Consider the following 19,324-nt stretch of genomic DNA (forward strand, 5'->3'; position numbering starts at 1 on the left):
TATGGAATCTCTGTTGCAAGAGTTGCGCAATCACCGACCACGCCTCTGCTGAGTCGGCATTGTTGAATACCAGTGGCAATAATAGGCTCAAGACGACTGGAAACAATGCTGAGATAAGCGAAGAACACATACGATGACTAGTATTCCCAAACTAGCCAGGGTACCCGGCGTTGCCCGGGTGTTTGGAGGTGTCTGTTAAGCAAAAGAAAAAAAAAGTGGTAATAGTCGGGCAGGCTCGAATCCTACTGCAGAGGAGGAAAAGAATGTGGGGAAAAAAACGTGACGTCTTTGCCGTTGTGTCCATCGCCAAACCAGAAAGGCGAAGGTTTAAATTAAGGCTAGTCAATCCAAAAGAGGGGATGATTTTTAAAAATATTGGCGAAGAAAGCGACCCTTCCTTGTAGCAAAGTGGCCAGTTAAGGGTGAAAGAATTAATGTTTTTAGCCAATTTTTCGATTCGTCCAAAGGGTCGAGCTTTAAAATGATACCAATCTCGTGAAAATACGTCGCCTCTGTCGAAAGTCTTAGGCAGACATACATACATACATTTAAACAGAAAGGTGAGATGTATAATATAGATGGTCACCCATCTGGGTCTAACCAGGCTCACCGTTGCTTAATTTTGGTGATCTGACAAGAACTGGTGCGTCAACATGATCATGGTGTATATACAATATGTAAACATATACACATACGTTTCTGAATTTTTGAGATGCTGATTGATTATATTATTTGATTCTTCAGACTACTGTTCTTATCTTGAATGTTATTTTCACAACGACCTTCTTCATGTAGATCCGTGGCGCAGTGTACTTGGAAAAAATCAATTGGAAAAGTGAAATTCTCATGAAACTAGAAAGTTCAAGTTTTAGTGTTGGCGACCAAAAAATACAATTGCAAATTACTTAGGAACTCTGTCCAGTTATGGATGATGGAACAAGAGCATGCTACCTCCGTGAAGTAAAGAAAGGATTCTATTCGAAATTCCGTTCAGATTTCCAAGTTCGCTGGAAAGATTCCCGAGTTCAACAAGATACGCCTGATGAAGGCTGGAGGTTACATCGACCGAAACATTGTGAAAATGACACTTAAAATGAGAACAGTGGTCCAAAGTATCGAAATAAAACGAATATCCACATACATAAGTTTATGTTAAACAAAATATAGTACACATTCCGATCCTTTACGTCAAGAAGCTATGTTCCAAAACTTATAATGGTCGGTTAATTATTTTAGGAATGAATTTTGCATATACAAATATATAACCATATACGTATACATAAGTTTATATATAAATATGTGTTCCTCTCGTACTGCTTTTATCATATTAATATTATTAGTGTTTAAAAAATAAAAATCTTATTACGCGAATGTTACTTCCTATTCCCTTCACATCAAAGATCATTTATTTTCTGTCAAAAAAATGACTCGACTGGTCACAAGTTCAATAGCAATATTTTCCAATTAGTTTTTATTGTATGCGTTACTTTTGTTTAGTTTCTTATTAAATTTTAATTATCTTGAAAACGTTAGCTTTTCTCCGTATCTATGTACTTAATTGCATTGCATCGAGTTCAGCACAATTTCTTTGAATACTTTCTTTTCTTTTCTAAAAACTAATTTACTTTCCTGATTCGAAGAAAACATTTTCTGAAGGTAACCGTTATGCAAAATTCTGGTGACTATTCCCGTATCGGTTTATTTAGAAAACCCATGTAGACTGAAACAGTGCAAAAAAAACAAAACAAAAACAAAACAAAAACAAACAAAACAAAAAAAAAAAACAATGCCTCGTGCATTAATCATGAAAAGAAATTCAAATATATTATAAATATGTACATATGTCCTAATGAAACAAAAGGCCGTGTAAGACTTCTTACATTAATTATTATGCATTAAATTCGAACAACACATTCTAAAAAAACACAAAATATTTATTTTACCATAAAATTGTCTAGTGGTTGAAATCTCATAAGGAGGAGAGAGAGAGAGGGAGAGTTACATATATTTTAAGCGCATTGCTTAATTTTATTACTGTTTGATTTAAGTTTGGTCTCATTAAAAGTAGCACCAATACAACCGATATTTCAATTACCACTTTCTCTGCTAATAATATCTGTTGTCATATTCGGTTAAATACCACAGCTTTCCTTTTCTCACGATACAGAAAAGTCAATCACTTGACCGTGTTTATGATCCTTGTCTGAAACTTTTCCTGTTTGCAACACAAACATAAATATATTAGCCATTTCAATGTTTAACACACGTCTATTAATGTACAATATGCATTTAAAAAGAAAATACTGAAATGTGAATATCTTTTTGTAATAATCCAGCAAATCCATGTGGACTGAAGCCGTGCAAAAACGGTGCGAAGTGCATCAACCATGGAAAGGAATTCCAATGTATTTGTAAAGATGACTTTATGGGACCAACCTGTGTGGAACGTAAGTATCACTATTTAGATATTAATTTTTGAAACTAAAATTTGATGAACCTCACAAAATTGATTCCTTTCTTTTAAACACTGTCTCTTGATTTGTATATTTGTCCCCATCTCCATCTTTATCTCTCTTTCTCTATCTTTCCTCTCTCTATATGTCTGTTTCTTCCTCTTGGTAAGTCTATTTCTCTTTTCCATTATTTCCCACATTTTAAAACTAAGTTCAATCTTCTTATTCAATACTTATTCATTATTTCTAACTCCTCACTCTTTAATAATTTTGAATCTGTTCTTAGCATCCGTTTACCTATGGAGACAATAAAGATCTGCACCTCAGATTAGGCCGTTAGCATCTGCTGCGATTGTGCAAGCATATCCTGTATCAACAGGCTCTGTAGCAGATGGCAGAGATATAGGTGGTGTCTCGTTACGAGAGCTCTGTTGTAGACTATGTTGTCTCCTTTCCTGGAGCATGCCTTTTTTTCTGTCTCTTGTTTTTTTGCATAGTTACCTCATTTCGCTCTCTCTTTCTCCCTTTTTACATCCCACTCCCCCCTCTCTCTTTCTATTTAAATGTCTTTTTTCTCTTCTCTGTTTCCTCAGTTGTTAAAACTAAGTTTAATCATTATCATCAGTATACCGTTTTGGCATTTAAGATACCACGAGTATCCCAAACCCTGAAGTGGTCAGCACAAAGGAACATATCACGCCTGCTCTCAACGTGGTCTGATTCAAAGCGTTGACATTAGTCATATTGCATGCAGTCAAATCTTTTTGTATGATCAAGCCATGTGTTCCTTGGTCTACCATTCCCAATACTGTCAGGGGTATCCAGACATATTATGGAGTTGATGCAAGAAGTGGCATGATTTACATAGTAAAACTATGTGAGACCCCAAGAATGTAAGTAATCCAAAATACCCCCCCACATCATCATCATTGAGTTAACATCTGTTTTACATTCTCGCATACGTTTAACGGTTTTAAGAAATGGACTTCCAAAATAGTCAATATTTACCAGGTCTTTATTTATCCCTCTTTCGCCCAGATCCATGAATTATTTAAATCTATGGTCCTCATTATGCTAAAGAAACAATATTGGCGATAGCTAGGAAAGAAAGCAAGAAGGAATTCATGACGTTATGTGTAAAATGAACTTTTAACAGTTCTGATTGAAATAGTCGACCAACAACATTAAGAAATACAAGTTTTTATGAGGACAGTACAGGATTTGGATTAATTTTTTTATATTGCCATTGGTCTAATAGTCCTTATCAATTCGTTGTCTCATTTTAATACAGCTTCTTATTCTAGTATCTTCTTTTCAAGAACTGTAGAGCTCTTTCTGTGCTGACTGTTTTCTTCCTAACCCCAGCTTTGATTATTTCAGTAGGCATTTCCTGTTTTTGTGATAATCATATCTCATTTTTATTATCTTTTACATCAAATGGCGTCATGGCTTGTCTGGAGCGATTTCCATGATAAAAAAGTGTACATAATTCATTTCCTTTATAACCCCCCTCTCTCTCTCTATCTATCTATCTCTATCTCTCTTTATCTATCTATCTATCTATCTATCTCTATCTATCTATCTATCTATCTATCTATCTATCTATCTCTCTCTCTCTCTCTCTCTCTCTCTCTATATATATATATATATATATATATATATATATATATATATATATTAGCTTGAGTAGATGTTGTTTATACCAGTTTAGGTTACGTTGTCAACAATCTGTCCGACAATGACCTCGTTTCAGTAAGGCCTACACTTCCAGTCTTTATTCTCTTTTTGAAAGAAACTTTATTGCTAACTACCTGCCGAGGCTGCTCAAGCATTTTTGTATGCCAGAATGTGTACACTGGCTGTTTTTATTTTTTTTCATTTTTTATTTTTTTACATGGGGGTCACCACTTATCAAGGCCTGAAGGCCACTCAGGGATAAAGATTATTGCGTGTACAGTAATCAATGAGATAGTATTGTAGTAATCATTAGTATTGGGGGTTTTGATAGAGTGTCTTACAAAAGGGGGCGGTTCGTCAGGAGTTTGTTTATGCTGGACTTGAAGACGTCCAAGTTGTAGCCAGGTGGGAAACAGGCAAGCGACAGAGAGTTCCAGTGGCGTGCAGTTCTAAGAAAGAAGCTTTGCTCATGGAATCTACGTTTGGATTTATGCACAGATAAAGAGTGGGGAAAATTATTGACAGTAGTTTTTTAGAACATCATCTGACCTGATATCTAACCTCTTCGAGAGGAGGTAAATAAATAAAGGCATTCTTAAGGTATGACAATTTTGATATTTGAAAATGTAAATTTATTTACAATTCATATTTTTCAGCCAATCCTTGTGGACTGAACCCTTGCAAGAATGGAGCCAAATGCAAAAACGATGGAATCAAGTTTATTTGCACATGCAAACCTGGATTCATGGGAAAGACCTGTACAGAACGTAAGAGTAATAAGTCTCTCTCTCTCTCCCTCTTTCTTTCTCTTTCTCTCTCAATCTCTCTCTCCCTATATCTATCTACCTACATTTTGTTGTTTTAAAAATTTTCGTTGGAATTTCGAGTGGAAAAATCTATTTACTTTATAGGAGTAGCATGCTCTTGTTCCGTCAGCCATGACTAGATACATGTCCTAAGTAATTCACAATTGTATTTGGGGGGGCGCAGTGGTGAGAGTACTTGAGAAAATCAATTGTAAAGTGATACTCTCCTGAAGGTTGAAGGTTCAATTCTCATCGTTGGCAACGGAGACAAAACAAAAAATACAATTACGAATCATTTAGGACCTCTATCCAATCATAGCTGATGAAACAAAAGCATGTTACCCCCATGAAGCAAATAAGAGGTTCAGTTTGAAATTCCATCCAAATTCCCGGGTTCGACAGAAATATTTCCGACTTCTACAAGATACACCTATAGAAGGTCGGAGGTTACATGGATCGAAACGTTGTGAAAATCATACTCAAGATGATGACAGTAATCTGATGGATCCAAATAATACAAATATAATTTCCAACCCAAATTTCTTTAAAAGTGAAACAAAATGTACATAAAAGACTCCAAATAATACGGATATCCAATCCTCATCTCGGAAATTCAGAAGCGAAATGGAATTTATATATATAATTATAAAACTTAAATGACCTTGTAACGATATATGTAACCCACTTTCTGATTTACGAAATCCGGTTCTGCATGCGCGCATGACCTGCGCACTGAAATATTAACGTTATTATTTCGAAATTATTATTTAACATGGGAAGAGTGGGGGTTAAAATAACTTAAACTTAATACAGAAATGAACGATGTAAAAAAAAAAAAGCAGACAGTATTAACAATTGTTTATTTGGATAATTTAAACGCGAAAAAACAAAAAAAAAAACAAAAGAACGATTGGGACGCTGAAATATTAACGTTAATATGCTTAAATATGATAATTTAATTTATGCAGATTTCATATTTAATATTATAGAGTCAATACCTTATTTATTATATTGTACTTAATATATAGCAATGCTTTTACAAGTAAAATAAAAATAACTTGGGTGCCATCAGCTAGAATTGAAACCAAAACATTTAGCTCCCCAACCTTATTCATTACTATCTGTACTATGTCCTTACACATAGTAAAACTTTAAAAGATAACATTGTCTAACTTATAAATATATATTTGCGCATGCATAAATGGGCATTTTAAGTCGACTTACGCCTGCCAAATTTTCTTTTTTTTTAAAATTTTTACCCCTTAGCAGCATTTTTTTTACCAGATAAAGATCAAATTAAAGTTGTTCCACGGATCAGAATTCCAACATATCAAATGTCAAGTCGGTAGATTAAAAATTGACAGAGTTGTTTAGTCGTGACCGTTCCTCAGACAGACAGACACAGACAGACACAGACAGACAGATAAGATCATATATATATATATATATATATATATATATATATATATATATATATTAATAGATATATAGATAGATAGATAGATATTGTCTTATTAATGGAATTCTCCAAATCTATAAATTATTTTATTCAAAATCTTGTCAAGATATTGTAAGATTACACTACAAAGATTTTTATGCTTAATACCTTGTCTAATGTTTATTTTCATAGTAAATCCCTGTGGACTTGAACCTTGCAAGAATGGCGCCAAGTGTGTCAACGAGAAAGATACATTCAAATGCATTTGCACAGCTGGCTTCATGGGGAAAACTTGTATTGAACGTGAGTACATTATTTATTATCTCTTTTCTGTGATGTAAATTTTATACTGGCATCTACTTATATAATAACTATGGCGTTCATTTATTATCTTTAAACGACCCATTTGGTATAACGGTAACAATGTTTGTAATGGACCGTGAGATCAGGGTTCAATCTAGTTGAGGTTTCAATCTTAGTAATCAGTATGGCAGATACTGGGTAATTTTAGTAAACTTTTCTCTTTCCGGCTGAGGTATCTGTCCTAGGTAGTTCACCCTCCCAGACCTTGCTTCTTTTGTGTGAAGTTAGTTTATTGCTAACTGCCTAAGGAGCTAAAATCAGGGAATGGAGACAGAATTGCTGATGCAATTTTTATGAAACCAAATTGATCCAGCTTTATGGAGGCTGGCTTTATTCTTCTCACCTTCTGACTTTGTGTCACACCTTCCTCTCGTAAGAAGGAAATAAATCGTCTCATCAGTGGCAATCATAGCCACAGCATCGGATGCAAACTTTCTGTAGCATACTATTCTATACATCTGCAAATGTGATGCCTCCGTTCAGTCTTGAAAAACAATGGATACTCCCTGTAAGGGTATGTGCGCATGAAATTATGTGCAAAGAGGTGCACAATCTCCAATCACACCTCTCCTGAATCGACACTGCTTGAGTTCATTGGCAAGAAGAAGTGGAGGACGACAAGAAATAATGCCGAGATAAGCAGAGAGCACATACAGCACCTGAAATTCCAAAATGGTCACCCATTTTAATACTGACCAAGCTATAAGTTACTTAACTTCGGTGATTTAATGGGAACCGGTGGATCAACATGATGATGCCATCCATAAAATACTGTTGTAAATATACCATAGTGTTTTTTAATCATTTCATCAAAGTAATAACTATAAAGTAACTATGTTTATGTATATATTTAGTATATATATATATGTATATATATATATATATATAATTAGAATAGTGCGATGGAAGGCATATTTCTTTCTGAAGGATAAGGAAGCAGATAAAACGGTAATAAAATTTTTAAAATATATATTTGCTCGGCAATAGTATTGAGCACTTTTTCAGGTTTTTACTAATTATCACTCTTGCTATATATATATATATATATATATATATATATATATATATATATATATATATTTATATATATATATATATATATATATATATATATATATATATATATATATACACCATACGCTACATAAATAAATCCGTCTTGCCAATCATCCATACCTAATTTTGATCTCTGTGTTGAATCCAAAAATTCAACCCAAAGGAAAGGGTTAAAGAGGCTGCAATATCCATCATTTGGAAGATGAGGAAAACTATGGGAGTATTGCCATTTAGCACGTATATTAATGTGTTATTTATTGAATAGTTTTTAACTAGTATCTGTTAAAAAATTTATTTGAAGACAACCGAATTGCAATCATCAGGAAAGCAGTCTTCCGGTAATGTTTTCCACAGGTGGGAAGTCCTCGCAAAGAAGTCATGTCTATGAAAATTCCGCCTGGGACTATAGTCATATGAAGGGAAAGAGGAGTCTTTTCTCGTTATGGTATTTTGTAACAAGACTTTCAGGCCGCCGTGTACAGAACAACCTTATGTAAGATGTTGACATCTATGCTGATGACACGACCATCTACGGCAACACATCAAAGGCTGTAAATGACGAAGTTCTCTCGGATTCTCTCTCCTCTGATCTCGAGCGCGTGGTTCAGTGGGGGAAGATGTGGCTAGTTACCTTTAATGCATCTAAAACCAAACTCCTATCCTTACATCATCAACGCTCTGATCCCCAGCTGGCATCAATTGTGATGGATGGCTCTCGTCTGGGTGAGGCCCCGTGTTTTGACAAGCTTCTGGGTTTGACCTTTACTCCTGATCTGAAATGGAACACGTACATCAAGTCTGTTGCCAAGGTCGCAGGAAAGATGGTGGGATCCTTCTACCGCTCCAGAAGATATCTCACTACTGATGCAATTCTCTATCTTTATAAAAGCCAAGTACGGCCAAGGATGGAATACTGTTGCCATATCTGGGCAGGAGCTGCCAAAAACAGCCTATCATGCCTTGACAGAGTACAAAATAGACTTCGTGGTTTAGTGGGGGATGCCCTTTTCTCTACCCTGCAACCCCTCTCCCACAGAAGAGACGTTGCGAGCCTATCCTTGTTTTATCGTTATTTTCATGGCAGGTGCTCGTCTGAACTCCAATCCCTGGTCCCCCCTCGCCAAACTTTCACGAAAAACACCCGTCTAGCTGAATCCACTGTGAAAAATTTCCCCCACTCTATATCTGTGCCTAAATCAAAACGCGGATTTCATGAGCAAAGCTTCTTTCTTAGAACTGCACGCCTGTGGAACTCTGTTCCGTCTGCCTGCTTCCCTCCGGACTACAACTTGGATGTCTTCAAGTCTAATGTTAACAAATTCCTAATGAACCGCCCCCCTAATTAAACACTTCATAAAATCTCCTCACTAACGTGATGTACTTGCAATAACCCTTATCCCTGAATGGCTTCTGGGCCTTGATAAGTGGTGATCACTGTGTAAAAAAAAAAAAAAAAAAAAAATGTAAGCATTAGTTTGGAATAGAACTGCGGGGCGGTATTTTTCTTTTTACATAGAAAATAAAAGGAGAAAAGATTGTCTAACATTTCTGCAATGCTTACATTTTTTTTCACGTGTGGAAGAGAAAGTATCATTCATTTATTTATTACCTGGGATCCATTATGTTCAGATTTTTTTTGTAAATATATCTATATTCTATAACTGCACCGTTTCTATTAGGTTAAATATCTAAAGTAAATAAACCAATAAGAAACGCTAACTCTTGCTAAAAGAATCAAAGTTTTTTCTAATAAAAAAAGAAAAAAGAAATGGATTCTTGTTAGCATTCGATCATTCTCAGTTCCGACCTGTTAAGTTCGGCTCTCCAGTACTCGACCCCCTCCATTTTGACTACCGGTCTTATATTCCCTCATTCCAGTGTATAGTTTCATTGATATGAAAATTACATTTACCCCTGATCCTTAAAGAACACCTCATAAACTTAAGACCTTACTAATCTCTCCACTAGCTCACTCAGATATCCTTGCTAGTCTCTCTACTCGGCTAGACACAGCTAGCCCTCAATTAAAAGTGACGACTCCTTCTTTAAACAACACAAGCAAATCGTATTTCCAGTTCTCTATGTAAAAGTGACGACATTAAAAAGACAAAAGAAGCAACCGAATCACATTTTCAAAATTCATTTTAAAGCGACGACTTTCTCTCAGAAATCCAACCGAATCTTTTTTTTTATTTGCGTTTAAAAGCGACAACTTTTTTCCCAGCAAATGCAACCGAATTTCGTTTAAACTTTCTCATTTAAAAACGACGACTTTTTTCATGCAAATCGATCGAATCACATCGCAAGTTCTTTTAACAGCGACTTTTTTTTTAAACACAAACAAACAAAAAAATCTGACTCGCATTGTACTTTCCCTAAAATAGCTCTTTCGTTTAAAAGCGGCAATTTTTGTTTCTTTTCAGCAAATACAACCCTCGTTTAAAAACGACGACTTTTTACTACATACAAGTCGACAATCGCATTTTAAGTTCTTTTGAAAAAAAAATCTGACTCGAACTTTACTTTCATAAAATAACTACCGGTTAAGTGTTTAAATAAATATGTACGCATTTTTAAATTATCCACCATGATGAATTATTTCGTTGACTTTCACATTTCATCTTGGTCGCAGCAACTTTATTCTTCAGACCAAAATAGCTTCTAATTAAAAAAAAATGGATTCTTCTCAGTATTCGAACATTCTCAGTTCCTACTTGTTCAATCCGAATCTCCCGAACTCGACTCCTGTCATCTTGACTGCCGCCCTAACATTGCTTCACTCCAGTCTGTAGCCTCATTGATCTGCAAATTAAAAGTTTCATTTAGCTGATTTATCTTCTTTTTGCTTTTCTTTTGCGTTAATCCCGAGCTACGATTTATCACAACTGATTTATCTCCTAAGGTGTTCATTTGAGAATGCCTCAACATTAAAAAACTGTCGAACCAAATGAAGTTTTTATTTTTAATAAATGATAGCGAAGTATATTAGTTTATTGCCATTAACATGATACGATTGTTGCATAGTCGGGAGTGTATATAAACATGGTATATTAAACGGACATCGTTAACGTTGTGACGAGTCGGTATATATATATATATATATATATATATATATATATATTATTTTTAAAACAGTAATCTAAATGTACATGCATGTTTCTAGGAATCGAACTCCAGACCATGTGAAACACACACACACACACACACACACACATACATATATATATATATATATATATATATACATGTTTTTAACATTATGTGATCATCTAGTTTCTTGAATGTGTGTAAAACGTCTATTGATCATCTCTAGTGTTCACGTATGACATTATTTCATAACCGTGTATAGCAGTTATGGAATTGACAACTTATACAGACAGTCTTTACCAACGGAACAGATAACAGACACCAGCAAAAGGTACATACCTTTACAAATTTTTCGAAAAGGAGAACGCCAATATAATAATTGGCCCCTTCATCGAAGTTGGGCACAAGTTGGGGACAAGTCTACAGAGAACTAAACTCTCTATGTGTATCTGTAAACTATCTTTTCTTCTCTCTGACTACGCGACCATTAATAAATATACGTAGCACAAAAAGAATAATCACCACATCTTTTCCCGTAATTTTGTTTATGTTAGTTATGAAAACTAGCATTCCTTTTTACCAATTTAACATATCTATTTTATCTTTAAAGGCTTAATCCGCTTCGATAACATTCTCTCTGTTGCTCAAACATTCTTTTGTTTTTATCGAAATGTGTTTACTAACTAAACACTGACAATCGACCATGATCGTTATCCGGCATTTTCCTGGACCAAAACACAACACAACAATGACAAATAAAAAGTGGCTAATTGGAATCATAGTGTGATTAATCAGCTTAAATGCTATTTAGGTCCAACTTTTTAAACCAGACAAACATAATTTTATATATTAGATAATACGTAGGGAATTTCTGGTTTCATCAATGATATCATGTCAATTTCAACAGAATAATAGATAAATTAGGAAAATTCAACAAAACTGTAAGTTGCTTGAGTCTGTGAAAAATAGAAAATTTGTCAATTACCTCAGCAAAAACAACCTATTCAGCAACAAACAATGTAGTTTTCATTGTGAAAAATTAATAGCTGATGTGCTGGTGGTTAGGGTTAGGGTTAGCAAATTAAAATCAATAGCTGATGTGCTGGTGGTAATATCACACAAGATTAGTGAATATATTGATGATGGCTTCATTTCTAAAGCAATATCTCTTGACATATCTAAAGCATTTGATAGGGTTTGCTTCAAGATTTCCAGCTACGGAATAGCTGGAAAAATGTTCTTTCAACCATCACATGTTTTCTCTTTGATTGGTTTATTAAAATAATCATTGACGGGGAGAAATCGTAAGTATTAATGCTGGCGCGTCTCAGAGATCCATTCTGGGTTTAACTCTCTTTCTCATCTTTATCAACGATCTCCCAAATCATATTCCATTATCATTCATCGACATTTATGCAAATGATATTACCATCTTTGGCAAGACTTAAAAGGCCAACAAAGACCAAGAAATGGAATCCCTACATGTGATACGTAGCCAAAATCACTGTAAAATGATGGGATCATTTTACCGCTCCAGAAAGTATCTCACTCCAGATGCAATTCTCTACCTGTACATGAGTCAAATACGTCTTAAGAGCACTGTCGTCACATCTGCGGTACAAAACCGTTATTGAAATTTAATGAACAAGAACCTTTCGCTCCCCTTCTTCCTCTTTCTCTGCTTTATCATTACTTTTATGATAGGTGCTCGACTGAGCTCTAATCTATGCCCCTCCTCGTTCACAACAATAACTCGTCTAGCTACAACAACTATGAATTTCCTTCACACCTTATCTGTGCCTAAAAGTAAACAAAAATTCCATAAGCAAAGTTTCTTTCCTAGAACTATCCGTTTGCGGAACACAATGCCGTGGGGCTGCTTCCCAGCTGAATATGACATGGCCATTTTCAAATATAATGTAAATATGTTTCTGTTAAGACGTCCATTTAAATATTCAAGCCTGCGCAAGTTCCACTATTACCGATCATATTTTCACACCACTTACCTAAAACATAAATTCTCAACCTTGTGATCTCCTCAAAGAAATGTTAAAAAATCAAAGAAACTTAATATATGTTGAACGGAGAGGATTGGAATGACATGGAACAAAGGTTTGTATCGTTAAGCAGCATGTTGAGTATTGAATGGAATAAAATTGAAAATAAGTCACATTGGACACCATGTATGGGAAACAAAAAAGAAGGGGTTTTGCTGTACACTTTCGATGTTTCATATTTAGGTGAAGGTGGAAATACATTTATAATAAAATATAAAGTCAATAAAATATTCTTAGGACAGACCCCTATTACTAGGAATAATGAACTATTCCATGATGTCACTTCCGTCCATGACCTCAATTCCGGCTAACGAGAAGCGGTTTACGAGAGAGTCGGTGACAGACACGCGAAGTAGATGGTCGTTCGCAACTGGCAACGATATTGTTCAATTTCCACTTTTATGCATTTTGTTAATACATATTTATTCAATTGTTCCCGTGTCTTTCTCATTATTTATGCAACCACTAACACCACAACAAATATAAAGTAAAACACTGGGGGAAGATATTATTTCTGAATTATTTGTAACGAGAAAAAGGAGAAGGGGTAAACGCTAATCTCGCTTCCTTTTCTTTGTCAAACCTGACGACTTATGCACCTGAAGAAGGTTGAAGGTTACGTCGACCGAAATGTTGTGCAAATAACAGTCAAGATGAGAACATTAGTCTGAATAATCTAAATAATAATCCTCATCTAAAAACTTATTTATATTTAATTATGCAACTCATTTCAGAAGTTGAAAACTCTATAAGAAAATAAACCTAATTTTGTTGTTCCTATCAATTTCACAGTGTTTGCAAAATAACTTTAGAAATTATGTTTTTAAGTAAAAATAATTCACTTTGAACAAATGCCAAATACTTTTTACGCCTAATTATATTGTGAATTGTCAAAAATATTTCAGTTTAAAAACATATATGTAATATTCTTTATTTTATTATCCCACGGGGTGAGTTTCGTTATTTAATTAAAATAAAATGCGCATCAGGTGCGCTTGAAAGCCAAATTACAACGCAATATTATGAAAATAAACAAATATTTTACTTGTTTGAAATGTATAGTTTATATATATTTAGGAGTTAAACTCAATCCTCAGTATTTTGTACGTCTTTTTTTTTCTTTTTTTTATTTGTTCTTTCTTGTCATGTTGTAAAATTGGAGAAAGAAAAGTCAGTTATAAAAAAAATCCGCACGTTTTCTTTCAGCGGTTGTATTTTGAAATACCGGTACAGTACGTTGGTTACGCGAGATTAACGTCATGGTGTGAATTCCGTTTTAGAACGTTAATTTAATTCATCCATTTCTTTAAATTTATAGAATAGGTTTTTCGATTTTCAATAATCCTTTATACTGATGTGAGATTCGAACTCGAGTACTGACATTGTAAAAACTACTGCTTTAGTAATGTGTACTCTACATATTCTTTTTTTTTTTGTTCAGCCAATCACATGTTTGCTTACAAACAAACAAACAAAAAAACTAAACAAAAATTACTTCTTAATACTATATATTTTTCCAGATTTCGATACAATTACTGATTCATTTTTAAATGTACGATTCTGAGACGATTAACAATTCTGATCCCGATTATTTTCACATTTATAAATATTTAGTCATATCGTTTGTTTGTTTTTAATTTTCGGATCTCCGCAAAATAAAAAGAAAAATTGTGTAGTATGTTGGTTATATTTTCGTAAAAGTACACTTGGAGGGGAGAGGCATGCATTATAACTATTTTCTTTTCTAATCTTTTTCTCATAATTGATAGGAAATAGTAATTTGATAACGTTATTGCCAGATTTCCATCCATATTTTCATTGGTATTATATATATATATATATATATATATATATATATATATATATATATCATCCGCTACTTAAAAATGAAATGAAAAATGCGACGCTCGCTCTTTGTTTATAAACAAAGCGGTTAGAGCACTGTACAAGTGGTGGACGGATGTTTGTTTAAATAGACATTTGGCGAGATTATTTATGGGCGCCGCTCCCGTGGGTTGATCGGTAGAACTGCTGACTGTCAACGCGATGGTTCTAGGTTCAATCCTCGCCTTGGGAGAGGCGCTAGTCTAGCGGCACTGATGAGTTGTGATACAACGAAACAGGACTGTATGTCGATGACTACAAATATGTATGTGTATATATATATATATATATATATATATATATATATATATATACACACATTTACCTTTTTATTTATTTCTTATTCACAATTTTTATATAGTATGGTTGTAAAAGAAATTGAATTTAGAATATTGTTAACTAGGTAAATGACAAAAAAGTCGTATTTCAAATATTATCGAACGAGTAACATAACAAGAAAATACCTTTTTTTATTTTGAATCAACTGAATATTTAGATTTTCCCATGGAAATCGATACAATGAGATCATATTTTAGAAACTATGTCTAATGAGCAGAAAAAAAGCAAGAGAATATTGTCATATTGACTCTTTGATTGAATAAGAATTTAATTATGAAAATTTTATTCCGACCAATGAGAAGCAAAAGAATATTGTATAAAAAATATGGACTCATTAATAAGAATCTAAATATGAAAATCTTATTTCAACCAATGAAAAACATGGTACTCATGCATGTTCGTAATATTTCAAAATAGAAACGTTTCAAATTTATTTACACCAATATACTGGGAATAGGTCGAATTCATATTTAAACAAAATACTTCAGCTATAAAACTCAGTTTTTCCTAGTTCAGCCTGGGTAACCTATAAAAATGAGGCAGGCAAGTATGCTCAGATTGGTGACTCACCGTAGGGATTAGATGATAATAAACTATTACAAATCTTTTGATACACATAGGGCACTGGCTTCTACAAACCTAAAATAAAAAAATATTGGTCTAAACAAATATCAGCTAAAAATGTCTACTTAAAGACAAAGAGGCAAAACGATAGATCAGATAATAAGTGAATGCAGCAAACTAGCCCACAAAGTCTACCAGAATACACGCATAGGATTATCCTTAAACTATGCAAGCGACTGCATTAATACATGGCCATTACTTGTTAACTGCGTTGCTACAGTTCAAACCTCTCTCGGATCCCTACGCCATTTGCTACCATTGCAAAGGAACAAACAAAAATGAACAAATCAGACTCGGCATTTTTTAAAGTGCAAATGAAATGCATTTATTCGTGGTTCTTCCAAAACAACACATTTCATTTTATTTCCATAGTCTATTTGCACACATATGTGCCTTTTAAAAGTCTTTATCTCTGCCAGCTGATGCCAGACTCAGCCAGTGCTTACTCGCCGTCCATCTTTTCCGGCGTGCACTTTGCTTCTCTGCCAACCACACAGAGTATTTTTCTCTCCTTTTCTTGTGATGCAAGCTCGCTCACACTCACTAATTTTCATATGTGCTTTAACGGCTGCTTCTGCTCATATTTTTGCTAGCCAGCTATCCTTTAGCTCCTGCTGATATTTTCACAAGCATCCACATTGAGGTCTGTGACACATTTTGAGCACGCAGACCAATATTACAGGAATGAGTGCAACTTGACTTTGCATTTCCCGGCATACTTCACATAGGGCTCTAATTTAATCATTTGTCGCTACTGAAAATTATTTTGTCATTAATACAAGTGTCAATAAGATGTATGTACGAATTGTTTTGTTACTCATTTGTTGTTTGGTTATCTTTCGACGAATATTCTTTATTTTAGCAAATCCTTGTGGTCTGAAACCCTGTAAGAATGGTGCTGTCTGCAAGAACGATGGAAAGGACTTTATCTGTGTGTGTACACCTGGATTCATGGGAAAAACTTGTATTGAAGGTAAGTCATATTTAAATGTACACTTCCATCGTCTTCTTCGTTGTTATCATCATCATCATCATCATCATCATCATCATCATCATCATCAGCAGCAGCAGCAGCAGCAGCAGCAGCACCAGCACCAGCATCAGCAGCAACATCGGTTTAACGTCTGTGTTACAAACTGCTATGTATTGGACGGCTTTAAGAAACTGCCATCCAAAGTAAACTATTTCTGGTTATGTATCATTTCTCCCCATGCAACCTTCACTGGCCTTTCACTTCCATACATCGTCACACTGAATACACACACCTGATATATTAGCCGACAAGGTTTTGCTGAGTAATAATGGCAGACGATCCTTAATTCACTCCGTCAACACCGAACTGTTGCAACTACGCCAATCCTTGATCCACCCTGTGCTCCAATGATATCATCAAGCTGACAAAACTTCTGGACAACCTCAATAGTTTTGCTTTACATTCCCCAGTTTACGCAACTGAATTTTGTTTCAATTTTATTTTTTAAGTAAGTGGGTTCAAATTACTTGTAACTAACTGACCGAAATAAGTTCATGAATGTGTAGTGACATATAAATGCTTATGCAAAACAAATAAAAAGCATACCTTGCCATACTTCGTGCATTAACCTCGTTAAAACTTCATTAGTTGTTTCACCTAGTCCAAAAAATCTTTTAAAATTATTATATATATATCTTCTTATTTTTTATCAAAACTGTTTATGCATTACAATTCGGTAATGTTCATATACCAATAAAATCAAGGTCAATAATGATTGATTCAATTAAGTTTCATGATTATCGATTTTCATTATCGAGTATGCCTATAATATTCTGGCAAAAACCAAGACAAAAAATATAAAATAAGAACATCATGTGGTGTATCTCTTTATGTGTTTCAATTTTTTCGTAACTATTTGGACAAGTTTAAACATTATATTATTTTAAGATATTCCAAATATAGTTACTCATCAGACACCAAAATGCATTCGTCATCTATATCTGAATACATTCATTTTAGGAGAACAAACAGTTTGAACTCATTTCATTTTCATTCATGCTCATTTTATTTTATTTATTTATTTATTGTTCGATTCATTTCAAATTGAATAAGTAATTCGCTTTCGTATTTCTTTTTTTAGATGATATTTCTACAATTTTCTATTTTTATATTCATTTAATTTATCAATGTTTTGTTTTATTTTTATATTTTTCATCTCTGATGTATTTATTGATTTGCTTCCTAACTCCTAAACGTTCAGATTTTAGTCTCTATTTATATGCCCAGCTTTTCATGCCTTAATTTGCCTTAGTTTCGTATAAATTAAAAGATTTATTAAAATAATTTTAGTCAATATTTATCTATTTGCCTTAGTTTCGTATAAATTTTTATTTACATGTTACGATATATTTGTCCCTCCTTTTCCCTTTTTACCTGATGTTTTTTAGGAAAACAATAAATTAAAATATTTATTAAAATACTTTTAGTTAATATTTATCTTCACCTCATACTGGTTATGTAATTAATTTAAACTAGTATAACCCGTGGAAATTCCACGACAGTTGAAAACACCATCACATAAGCAAACAATAGAATGTCCTTCAATCGAATGATCAGGGGATCATTAGTCTCGATCAAACCATGAATTAATAATATAATATAATGTAATATAAAAATATAAAATTGTGTATATTTTTACCTGGTCTTCACTGGGGTAGTGGGAGTACTTGTAGGGTAGAGGTAAAAATACGAACCACTTCGTCTGAATATGTTATCGGTCGTGATGATGGCGCTAGTAGGATGAAATGTAACATTTCATTATAACGAATAATTGTGTCTGTTACGGCGTGCGAAAGTTACATAAGGTGTTGGGTAATAGCTTAGACATAAAAATGTGTGTATGGCATCTGTTAGTGCAAAACTACGGTAATGTGGTCCAGAGGGGAATTTCTGCAATTTTCTATTCAAATAATTTGTAATACTGAAGCTAATACCGAAAAATCTATATACAGTATATTATTTCACATAATAATAATATATACAAGTATATATATGAATGTAATAATATTTATACACACACATATATATGTATATATACATATACAAGTACACACACACGTATATATATATATTAGAGAGAGAGAGAGAGAGAGAGAGAGAGAGAGAGAGAGAGAGAATATAAACATGTATATATCGATGATAGTTCTTTAAGTACATTAAAATGTTTATTTGTATTATTAATAGCAGATAGTAATTATGCCTTTAATTTTCACAGTGAACCCTTGCGGACTTAAACCCTGTAAAAATGGTGCCACCTGTACAAACAAGGACAAAAGTTATGTGTGTACCTGCAAGCCCGGATTCAAAGGAGTCGACTGCCAAATTGGTAAGTTCAATATTTGTTATTCGTAAATACTTTATGGAGTGTTTAGTTTATAAAACAATATAGCACGTTCATCTGTATGGACGATGTTAAAGAGGTTGGATTAGGGTTAGGGGTTAATAGTTATCCACAAATTAATAAATTGCAATGACACTGCCAATATTATCGAAAGGCCAAAATACAA

The 19,324-nt window shown here is 33.9% G+C and overlaps 1 protein-coding gene across 8 annotated transcripts in view; it reads left to right on the forward strand.

Annotated features, from left to right (window-relative positions):
• Positions 1-19,324, forward strand: part of LOC145303489 (uncharacterized) — a 731,279-nt gene that overhangs the window by 378,562 nt on the left and 333,393 nt on the right. For all 8 annotated transcript variants that reach the window (XM_080144908.1, XM_080144909.1, XM_080144911.1 and 5 more), the window contains 5 exons: positions 2,337-2,447; positions 4,787-4,897; positions 6,567-6,677; positions 16,647-16,757; positions 19,033-19,143. In XM_080144908.1, coding sequence (XP_080001034.1) covers positions 2,337-2,447; positions 4,787-4,897; positions 6,567-6,677; positions 16,647-16,757; positions 19,033-19,143 — 555 coding nt within the window. The remainder of the gene's footprint in view (positions 1-2,336; positions 2,448-4,786; positions 4,898-6,566; positions 6,678-16,646; positions 16,758-19,032; positions 19,144-19,324) is intronic.

The sequence above is a fragment of the Euprymna scolopes genome, chromosome 19 (genome assembly GCF_053919585.1).
Source record: "Euprymna scolopes isolate OS-2025 chromosome 19, ASM5391958v1, whole genome shotgun sequence".
Classification (NCBI taxonomy): domain Eukaryota; kingdom Metazoa; phylum Mollusca; class Cephalopoda; order Sepiida; family Sepiolidae; genus Euprymna; species Euprymna scolopes.